Source organism: Podarcis bocagei, assembly GCF_964188305.1.
Source record: "Podarcis bocagei genome assembly, chromosome: 10".
Lineage (NCBI taxonomy): Eukaryota > Metazoa > Chordata > Lepidosauria > Squamata > Lacertidae > Podarcis > Podarcis bocagei.
The window spans coordinates 22,455,389-22,466,715 of NC_138135.1; the positions used below are offsets into that span (position 1 = coordinate 22,455,389).

The 11,327-nt window shown below is 41.0% G+C and overlaps 1 protein-coding gene across 1 annotated transcript in view; it reads right to left on the reverse strand.

Moving 5' to 3' along the window:
* Window positions 1–11,030, reverse strand: part of CAPRIN2 (caprin family member 2) — a 26,115-nt gene extending 15,085 nt beyond the window's left edge. The window contains 11 exon segments of the mRNA XM_081211994.1: window positions 202–867; window positions 1,590–1,633; window positions 2,099–2,287; window positions 3,319–3,401; window positions 5,217–5,455; window positions 5,925–6,011; window positions 6,879–6,935; window positions 7,960–8,022; window positions 9,668–9,933; window positions 10,745–10,775; window positions 10,781–11,030. Coding sequence (XP_081068120.1) covers window positions 202–867; window positions 1,590–1,633; window positions 2,099–2,287; window positions 3,319–3,401; window positions 5,217–5,455; window positions 5,925–6,011; window positions 6,879–6,935; window positions 7,960–8,022; window positions 9,668–9,933; window positions 10,745–10,775; window positions 10,781–10,843 — 1,788 coding nt within the window. The 5' untranslated portion in view covers window positions 10,844–11,030.
* Window positions 11,031–11,327: the final 297 nt, after the last annotated feature.

Here is an 11,327-nt window from a genome sequence, read left to right on the forward strand (position 1 = left end):
CACCCCTTTAGGTTTAGTTTATTTCCATGTCCAAATATTTGCTGAGAACCCTGTTTCATGTAGAGTTAGACTACTGTGGCAAAAAATAAGCTGTTCATTGACAAAGCCCAAACTTTGAACTTTTAGATACATCACTACCCCAAACTGCAGTTTTAGTATAAAAATATTCTACAGGCAATACTATTGTTTATACCAACTCACTTCACTGGGTCCCAAATCAGGCTTCTTTGGCCCAGATTGTTCCTTTGAGGTAAGATTTCCAGCTCCCCATATCTTTGGAGGGTTCTGTAATGGCTTCTGAAGTGCTTGCCGTGGTCCCTCAGATGTTTCCCAAACCTTTGGGGGTTGGGTTTTTTGTTCCCTCTCTTCCTTGATGTGTGCTACCCATTGCTTTGCAGGTTCGTGTTTCTTTTGCTCCTCCTCCTCCTCCTCTCCAACACATGCACTCCAAAGCTTCACAGGTTCCGGTTTTTCCACCCTTATTTGAGCAACCCATGTTTTTGGACATTGTGGCTTTTGTTCCTGCTCTTCCTTCGCTTTGCTCATCCAGTGTTTAGGAGAGGCCCGCTGTTCTCTAACCTGAGTTGCCCATGGCTTCAGAACTTCCTCCTTATGATCATCATCACCTTCCTTAAGATGAGCTTCCCAAGGCTTTGAAAGTTCCAGTTTCTTTCCCTGCTGCCTTACAGATTCCAGAGTTTTAACATAATCTTGTTTCTGCTTCTGCTCCTGCTCTTCCATGTCAACAAGCATTTCCCATGACTTTGGAGGTTCATTTGTTTTAACATGTTCCACTTCCCAAGGTTTGGATTCCTCAGGCTTCTTGATAGGGGAGTCAGCTTCAGGCAAATAGTGCCTATTAAGAAACTATACAAACCAAAGAAACTTAGTATTTTACCAGTACTCATCTTATTGCTAGCACAATTAAAATGAAATCATGCCAGAAAGTTGTTGTACAAGAGTCACCCAACAGGATTGAATTGTACATTTCCAAAAATGTTTGTAAATCTGTGTGACAGTGAACTGCCCTAAGATCTTATGATGAAGGGCAGTATATAAATTTAATACCTGTAAATAAACGTCGAGATCTTCAGACATAAAGACAAAACACTTGCTTTCAGTTTTACAAAATGCTACTGTGCCATCCTGAATACTCATTATATGGTTCTCTTATTGAGAACATCTGCTGTAGCTTCCTGGCTAGTTTATATCCAGGATTCTTGATAGAGAGAAATATGCCTTGTTTAAGACCACAGCAAGGTAGATGGCTTGGTTCAAAAACCACAGTGATAGCACAGAAAATCCACATTGTGCTAGAGACTATGCCCATAAACCTTCAAAGTTAAACAGGCAGCTGGTTGTTAATTCTACCTCACTGCACCCTGTCTCAAAGTCAAAGGATTTATGGACTCCCATTTGGCAATTGCCTTTGCTGGAGCCTTGTTACAAATTTCTTCAAGTGGAGCTTTCTGAAGAGATTCCTGTATTATCTCCAGTTTTTAGTTCTAGCATCACTGCACTGATATAGCAAGCTATTCTGCAGTTTAACACTAATTTCTTCTACTGTAGCATATCATTTAATAACTTACCTCTTGAGGCTGTATCTCAGACTGAATGTGCTCCATTTGAGGTGCTAGGAAGAAGGATTGCATAACTTAGATTCAAGTTCTCACAAAGCCAAATGATAGAAAACAGTTTACTTCTCTAAGCATCCATAGCACATTCACTTATGCAGGGGATGGGAGGGGGGACACACCAAACAAAATTACTTACATTTCAGGCTAGTCTAGCAACCACCTCTTTGAGAATTTGCTAATGTCTAGTATTATAGTAAGAAGTCACACAACTTCTTCTGTATTTCTTACTAAATACATTTAGTAGGAAAGTTTAAAATTAATCCCAAACAGCTAGGACTGTTTTATTATTGTGGTACAATTGATTTTAACCACCAATAAAGCCTAAATAAGGTGAAGAGCAGAATATACATAACTTATTTAGGTAAAAATTTAAGCTATATAAATTGACATGAAAATTTAAGACATACATCTGAAGTACTGTATCAGCAGTTAAGAATTTAAGATTTCTACAAATATATTACCTGATTCACTGACATGCTCTGAATTTGAGGGTTGTCTTGTTCTTTCAGGTCTTTGCATTTCTTCACACAACTCAGGTCTTGTAGACAGTTCTTTTGATTCCTCTTTTACTGGTATGTTGGAAGGAGCAGGAGTTTTTTCAAAATAGCCAGAATTTAACAGTTTAGATAACAAATCCTTCAGGTATTTATCTAGAGGACAGAGAGTTGAATGTTAAGCAGATTAAAAGATCACAAAATGAGTTTTCAATTTGGGGATATGGCACCATCTCATCTTAAATAAAGATCAAACGTTTTTTCTTGGCACTATATATTCTTGGAAATGTTTTAAACTAAATGCTTAAGAGGATCTTTGAAATGGCAATGTAATTCAAGCATTTCAGTTAACCAAAAGACCAAAGAAAATTACAGTTGTGAACATGGAGAACATCCACAGAACACCCTTGATTTCAAGAACTAATTTGCTTATTGGTAAAAGACTGTCATATCCTCAAAGATTAAAATAATAATAATGCAGCCTTGGGAAGTTATCCTGAGATATACTCTGAAGAATATATGCCTTAAACACAGGGATGCTGAACTTATAATTGGTTAAAAGACCAATTTCCCTATCCAGCAAATCTCCTGTAGTCACACCCATAAATGTGCTGGTCTACCTTAATTGTATACCAAGATAAAACATGGTTCCTGCAGCTGTGGGAACTCACCTGTTATTAAACACTTAACACATAAATGCAATCCCATGTACAGTACATCTACATAATATTGTGGCTTGCTTATTAAGCAAAATGACTTCCCACCCATGATAACAGACTGAGCACAATGCCTCTAGCAGTACTTCCTCTTTGCATTCCTTGCACACACTCAAGGTCTGTTCTGGAGAGTTGGGAGTCTTCTGGAGCTGATTGTGGGTGCAGAGAGAGGAAAGGAAGAGGAGGTTCTGTCATGTTTGTTCATGCCATATTGGATATTGCCATAAATGTGCAATGGGGAACTACAGGCCTTGCTAGGGATCTCTAAACAGTTATAAACAATCTGCATTTATGTTGCCCTAACCAGGCAACAGCAGTTACTGGCCTAGAAAATAATTCTTTCAAGCAATGGAAGGAACAATATAAGTATGTTTCTGAACTGGAATAAATGTTCTAATCCCAATCTTGCTATGAAGTATTTTGCCTGAAGACGGTAGACGTTAGATGCAAAAATATCTAAAGGCTACTCACAAGTTGTCCCAGCTACTGTTTTTTCACTGCCTTCTAGCAGATCCCAGAAGTAGCGTGATGATTGCTCCATTTGGTCTTCAACACTTCATGTCAGAGGGGAAAAATAAGTGTCAGTGCTAGATCAAGAAAGTAATGAACTTTTACTTAAGATGGCTGTTTGATATAATAGGGATGGCAGAGTACCTTGTACCCTATAAGCAGCAACTGGTTTTTTTGCTCAGAATTGACTGACGTAATTAAAAACATCCTTTCGCCAGTTATGCCAATACCATTTCACCAATTTAGTTATAAACCACTTCCTATGAGACATTTTGAAACAGTTTAATGATAAAAACATAAGTTTTTAGTAAGTCTTAGTACCAGTTTAACAGGTACAAGTGCACAGTTTCTTTCAAAAGACCTGAAAGCCGAGTATATTTTGCCTGCAAATGCAAATTGTATTCCCTTCAGGCTATCTAATAAGTTTTAATAATAATAAGACTTGTAAGGCTCCATTCCAAGTTGAGCCTAAAGATCTGCCAAATCACTTGTTAAGTTGAGAAAACAAGTAATTCTAACTGAATTAATTTAGAACTGTTTCATTTTACTGTAGATAACTTCTTCAAAAACTATTTTAGCAACCACAAAATAGCCACAAACTGGTGATATTCAGAGTCCCCCTCCCCCACAAAAAGAGACAACACACATACACAATTCTCAAAAGAAATAAAATGTAGGGGTGTGTGGAGGGGAGAACAGGCAATTCTTCAACTAAACCAAAACACTCAAATTTTAGAACAACAATTTGAGCAGCAGGAGGTCTTAGCAGATGCCAGTAGGGTCTCTCTTGAGGACAGCAACACTAAGGTTTCTGGGAACAATAAGCACATCAGCCTGGATTTGTCCAGCATGGCTTTGACTACATTATGGCAAAGTTCTGAAAAGGCTCAATTAAAAACCCAAATTTGCAAATTAGAAGTTGATACCACTGGTATCCCCAAGATTAGCCAGTAGTCTGTGTTGCACATGCAATATGATTTCATTTAGTGTTGCATATGAAGTCTCCTCATTCAGAGAACTAAGCCACAACATCTCAGTTCAGTCCTCAGAATACATATTATGGTGCTCCATTAGTTGTTCAGACAATTCTGTAAGTTGTCCCCTGAGTAGTATTTGCTTGAAGAGTTTTATGTTTATCCCAGTCTTTTTTGGGGATAAACAAACATGTGAAAGCCACAAAGCCAGCTTTATCAGCCTTGTAACCCTAAGGCAGCTTTCCCCAACCTGGTGCCCTTGCTAGACAACAACTCTCATCATCAATCATGTTGACTGGGGCTGATGAGAACTGTAGACTACCACCACCTGGTAGACTACAACCACTCCAGGTTTAAAAAGGCTGCCCAAAGGAATAATATATATATTACTAAACACAAAGTTCTGTAAAACAAACTATGCCAAGCACTGAGCACCAGGATGGCTGGGCACTTGTTGACATGCTGTGACTTAGAAGGGATCCACTACCAGGAGTTGATTGGCTCCTGCCATTCTTGCTCCATCATATGTAAAGGAACAATGAAGCAACAGCAGCAAAAAGAAGAAACTGCCTGTCACTGATAGATCCAATTCCCACCACTATCTTAAGCGACAAACAACTGCTCCCTTAACAGTGGGTGCCCCCTCACTTTGCAGACAAAAACCTGCTAACCTTGCTCTCTCTGCAGTAAGAAAATACTGCAGCAAGGAGGAAACAAAGCACCAGCAGCAAGGAGGCTGGAGGCAGCTCATCCAAAGAGCTATCCTGAAGGGGCCTCCTATGCGGAAAACTCATAATGTTTCAAAACTACACTTCTAATAAAGCTAAATGTCCAAATGCTAGCACAGATTCGCTTTGCAATTTAAGTAAGGACACATTTACTTACCTCACGCCTTCATTTCTTCCTGAGCAGGTCAATTTTGCAAAATTAATGAGGTAGTCTAGTTCTTTAGAAGACAAAAATATTGCGCCATTCAAGCCACATTTGAAGTCTTTCTGCACGTGCTCTTGAGTGAAACTCTGCAACACATACTGGACCTGCAGTACTGTGCGGAGTTTCTTCTTCTCTGCTTCAAGCTTCATTATACTCTCCCTTCTCTGTGCTTTCCTCTGTGCTTTCAGAAGCTGTATTAATATATAAACAAAACAGGCATGTTACACAAGTTCCTGACAGATCCAACCAGCAGCTGGACTGTAGCTCAGAGAAGTCAATTCAAAGTCTTACCTAAGTCATCTTCCTAAATGAAGGTGCTAAAGATTTTTCCTCAAGTCTCTAACAACACCTTTCAACTTCTACAATCATTCCACTTATCATACAACAAATGTTCAAAGCTTAAGTTTCTGGGTAGTGTTTCATATCAGGGTAGGATGGAATGACAGGGGTGGGGTAGAACAGGAGTACTCCATATCAACATTTTTGGCACTGATATGCAAGAAGGCACCGGACATACAAGAGTAGAGACCCAACTCCAGATTCTCAGACAAGTGGGGATGGGGGAAGGATAAGGAGAACCTGAACAAAGCCCGCCTCCCCTCACAAAGTGGATCCTAAGCCACACCGACCCATTTCTAGTCAATAATTCAATCTACTTACATCTTGACTAAGCCCAGAAAATGTCTTCTGAAGGTCTTTAGCAAACTCCAAGTTATGGATCACTTCATCATATTTTTCAACAGCTTCCTGTAATCAGCCACACATCATTATCATCATCATTATTATTATTATTATTATTATTATTATTCATGTATAAAGTGCCTAGAATTATGAAGCGCAGATGTTTTAAAAAGACTGTCCTTTAATGTACGCAAAGCTTCCAGTAACATCTCAACTTCTGATAGTCATAAGGTGCTAAGACCTGAGGAGCAGTGTGAGCAACAGCCACTATGGCTAAATTATAAGGTGACTTAAACAGAATTTTAATTATGGAGTTTTCTGCCATGTACAGGTTATACAGTTAAAACCAATGATGAATTTTTTAGAAGATACATACAATGAAGGCTGCTATAAATCTGTCATTATTTTATTATTTTACTACTTACAAAAGCAGCTATAATTTAAAGAATGCTACATTATTAATTATTACTATTATTATTATTATCCTTATTATCCCGTCTCACACCATGAGGCCCCAAGGCAGGTCACAACAATGTAAAATACAACATTAAAAATAGTTATGCCTCTCTTCTTATACACTCTTCTATCTCTTCTTATATAAAGGACTAGTTGCTCTTCCAGATGATGTTGCAGCAACTCCCATCAACCCCAGCTAGCATGGCTAATAGTCAGGGATGGGGTTCCCTATCGGTGATCTTGAGCAAACTGAGTAGTGCTATGCTAACAATTATCATGTTTACATGTGAAGGACTCAGCTTACTAAACCAGGAAGAAATCACCATCATAAAGCTCACAAATTTATTGCTTAACAACTATGGCTGGAGTGTTTAAGTAGCTATACTTCCCTTCAGCAGTTATTCATAATTCAGGGTTACACCATGGAAAATGGGTTAACAAAGGCCACATCTCCAACTCAAGATGCTCAGTGCTTACCTTGACCACAGATCCGGCAGTTATTTGACCTCTAACAAGCTGTGGCCCAAACTGCATCTATACAATTTGGTAAATGGCAATTAGACAGCACTTCCCCTGCCAAAGCAGTATTATCAAATATCACATGCCATAAGCAGCACTATCTTCTATCTCCATCAAAATGATGGAACCAGTCTGAACACTTGGTGTACCAATAGCCCCTTCGTAGCATCAATTTCCCAACCATTCATCCACTATGGTGTCATGAAGATCATGACATTTAACAACATATGCTCATGTACCTTAGAATTCTAATCCAAAAAGTCTACTAGTTGTCAACCAATAAATTGTATCTTGCTGTATCAGAATAATCTGGCAATGGCAGTGGGGAGGGGAGGGGGCAGCAAAGAGAACTATTGAAGAGATTTTGTGTGTAAAGCCCAAGCCATCCTCCGTAAAAGAATAAAAGTTATTGTTTCTCTGTGCAGTATTATAATATTTTTGTTAATGCTCACACACAATACTCAAACACGTAAAATTCAAAGTTCATGGCTTTCCTGCTGCCTCAGTTCATAACCAATCCTGTATAAGAATGGGAAAATGCAGCATCACAGTTACTATTACTGGAACTTAAAATAGCTTTTCTATCCAACCACTGTAAAAAGAGCCAAGAGCCTGAGTCAAAAGGAGCCAACAGCATGAGTCAGGATGAAGATAGATCTACTATTCTCAGCAAAAAAGTTAATTATGTTTGATCATTCTGGAGCAGCTTACAGACCTTAGCTGAGAACAATTTTAAGATTTTAGTAGTTTGCTTTCCTATCTATTTTCTACATACTTTCCCGGCCATGTTTGGCCCAGAGGACTGCTTAAAGGTAGGTCCTGTAGCTCTATTCCCATAGCTTCAATAGGGCCTAGACACGACACAAGACCTCAGCTTGACTGGCACCACTGAAATCAATGTGCAATAACTCTTTGTTAAGATTTAGGCCAATGTATTTTGCCTAGGCATGAAGGAGCATCTCAGAAGTCTGTCATGAGCTGCTGAATTCATTGCTGCAAATGTTTGCAGCAATCTGAGATACAAGAACAGAAAGCTTACCAACTGATCCTGATTGAGGGGTTCCCCCTTTTTCAGACGATCTCTGTAGTCTTCTAGTTTGAGCTGAAAACATGTATTGAGCAGGTACAGGATTAGACCATGTATAACCAACTTATTCAAGTCTGGCCTATGATTAAAGTCTGAATAACATGGATGCCTACACATGCTACCATGCATTTATAGCATTAAATACAATAAAATGCACATCAAAACAATAAAGTAGACCTCTTTGGCAGACGTTTAACATTAGATTTTGACAGTTTAAGCAAGAGGTACACTATATATTCATATGAATGGCGAAGGTTGCTGTAGCTCAGGGTCAAGTTCTATAAAGGTGATGGCAATACAGAGTTTCAGTGCACAAGAAGTTTATAATATTGGAACCACTGTCAAGATAGTACCACTGGCAATATATCTAGTTACAGTTGCATAAGGTGAATGTTAGGTTAATAACAGCCTTTCTATGACATTCAAGCTCTGATAACTACTGCAGCTGGATGGCAAAGCCACCTTCCTGCTGGATTAGGTAAGGTAAAGGTACCCCTGCCCGTACGGGCCAGTCGTGACCGACTCTAGGGTTGTGCGCTCATCTCACTCAAGAGGCCGGGAGTCGGCGGCGTCCGAAGACACTTCCGGGTCACGTGGCCAATGTGACAAAGCTGCACTGGTGAGCCAGCACCAGTGCCGCACACGGAAACGCCATTTACCTTCCCGCTATAAAGTGGTCCCTATTTATCTACTTGCATTTAGGGGTGCTTTCGAACTGCTAGGTGGGCAGGAGCTGGGACCGAACAACGGGAGCTCACCCCGCCGCGGGGAATGGAACCACCGACCATACGATCAGCAAGTCCTAGGCACTGAGGTTTTACCCACAGCGCCACCCGCGTCCCACCTGCTGGATTAAGACTGGCTAAGCATGAAACTACTACTAATCATGTAGGTTTCTTTATATACTTCCATTAGCACCTTAGAAACCAGGTAAGTTTGTTATTGGTATGAGCTTTCGTGTGCATGCGCAATTCTTCAGAGTGTGCATGCACACGAAAGCTCATATCAATAACAAACTTAGTTGGTCGCCCAGGTGCTAGTGAAAGGAATTTTTTTTATTTTGTTTCGACTATGGCAGACAAACACGGCTACCTACCTGTAACTATCTTTATATACTGACAGCAGTGACAGACTGCATCAAAATTCAGTAGACAGTTTAATTTTGGCATGCACTCTACACTACACACAAAGCAGCACCCAACCTTTAGGACTTAGTGGGCTAGTTTGGAAGCCAGAATACCACACTGGCAAAATTGTAATTGAAAAGTGGAAGTAAAAGATGTGGGATTTTGTCATTGTAGCCACACAGGGAACACATGAACCTAAAACTTGTTCTCATCACAGTAACAATAGTTTCTCATGCCACCTGAACCAACTCAATACTGACGGCTCATGCATATTACATGCCACAGCAGAAAGTTCTTATTTCTCTCTAGTCATAAACTCTAGCCATTATATTTTATTAATCTAATTTTGAAGGCTCGCAAGTTATCTTAAGTGAAATCAATTTAGTTACACAGCATTTCACACTTTCATAAACAAATATGGGCCTTTCACCTCAAAGAGCTTACAGTCCAATAGACAATGGCAAGAAAGAGTGAATGAACAAACACAGCAGTTTCCTTTGGTACCATTTCTCTAATCTAGGAGAGATACATACCTTCTTTTTCTCAATGTTCCTGATCTTGTGTTTCATGCAGATAAGTCCATTATCAATGTAAGTCTCATACGCCTGGGAAGCCGTTGCAGCAGAACTCAAAGCTGCCTGCAGGGGGCTCAAAGGAGGCTGATTGTCTCCATGAGGGCCCTGAGTCACCTGCTGCTTGGCGGGTTTCATGCTCTTCTCCTCTGCTTCCTCAGAGTGGCATGAAGGCGAAGTGTGGCAAAGCGGGGACTGTGAAAGCTGCACCATTGAAACAGCTAGGGCTGCAAAGAAACTGGTACTGTTTAGTTTTCCCCTCACAGCTGCAACTTCAGCATCCAGTTACTATTAAGTTTCTCATCTACACAGTGAGCATCGAATGTGCCTTTTGTGGAACATGTACCATTACGGAACAGGAGAGGCATCCAGAAACCACCATTTCTCTGTTCAGATAACCTTACAATTGAGAGAACTTTAACATCCTCATCCATAATCTATTCTAGATGGGGGCGGGGACTGTTTTGAACAGCTGCAGACCTACCAGCATTTGGATCAATAAGATTCCTGAAGAAGGGGAGTCTTGCCCTTCTTTCCCTTATTCCCTATTCCAGTAAGATGCCAGCTAATACTAATCACCATCCTAAACTCTTTGCATGCATGTACCAACTAGAAAATCAAATTTATATGCCACTTTCCTAAACAAGCAAGCAAACAAACCAACAAACCTACTGGAGGCTTTAGCCCTCCCCACCTGCACTAGAAACAGGGTCACAAATAAGGCATCAGCAATTCCTCACGCTGGAGACAGAAGCTAGCAGAGGAGTGCCTAAATGTCTTTTCAGGAAGAACACAAGACTTTCATTATTGGTTAATTCTAATTGGTTAATTCACCTATGTACCGGCAGAAAAAAAATTACTTCCAGAGGGGAAGCCCTGTGGGTCAGTTGCAGTGTGTGTGTGTGTGTGTGTGTGTGTGTGTGTGTGTGTGGAGTTCACACCTGCACCAAACACAATTTGAGAAAGATGCTAGGTTACCCATTACGAACAAATTGGCAGTTGGGAAGCAGGTGAGCAAGACATTTCCTCATTCCTTACTGAAAATGCAAGGGCCGTCGAGCGCTGAAGGTTAAAAAAAACCCAGCCATGTCGAGGCACTCTGCTTAAGTCGTCCTTCGTCAGAAGATTCGAGGGCATCACACAGAGCAGCGAATGAAACAATTTGGCGGCACGTCGCCGTTCTGTTCGAAGCCCGTCTCGCTACTTTCAGTGAGGGGCGCATGATGTTGCAGCCCCACAGCTTAGCCCGCCGTCGTCCCCCCCGCACGCTCACTAGGGCAATTAATATCACATTCACACGTGCGCTTATTCCCAGGAGAGCAAGTGCGCGCAGGACCGAGGCCTCAAAGCTCCCTCCCCTGAAAGGGCACCCAGAGAACAAGGCGCAGCTTGCCTGGCAGGGAAGGGGAGGAAGAAGGGCGGCGACACAACCTGCACCACTGGAGGGGTTTTGTGCGGCGTTTTGTTCCACGAGAGGAAAAACACCGGGAAATTCTGTCCGCTGTCGGGAAGGGAGGGTGGGAAAAGAGGAGGCTGTAATTATGGGCTACGTCCAACTATGGATAAAAGGGGGGGGGGTAATAAGTGACGTCGAGTTATCTTCTCCGCTCACAGCGGAGGT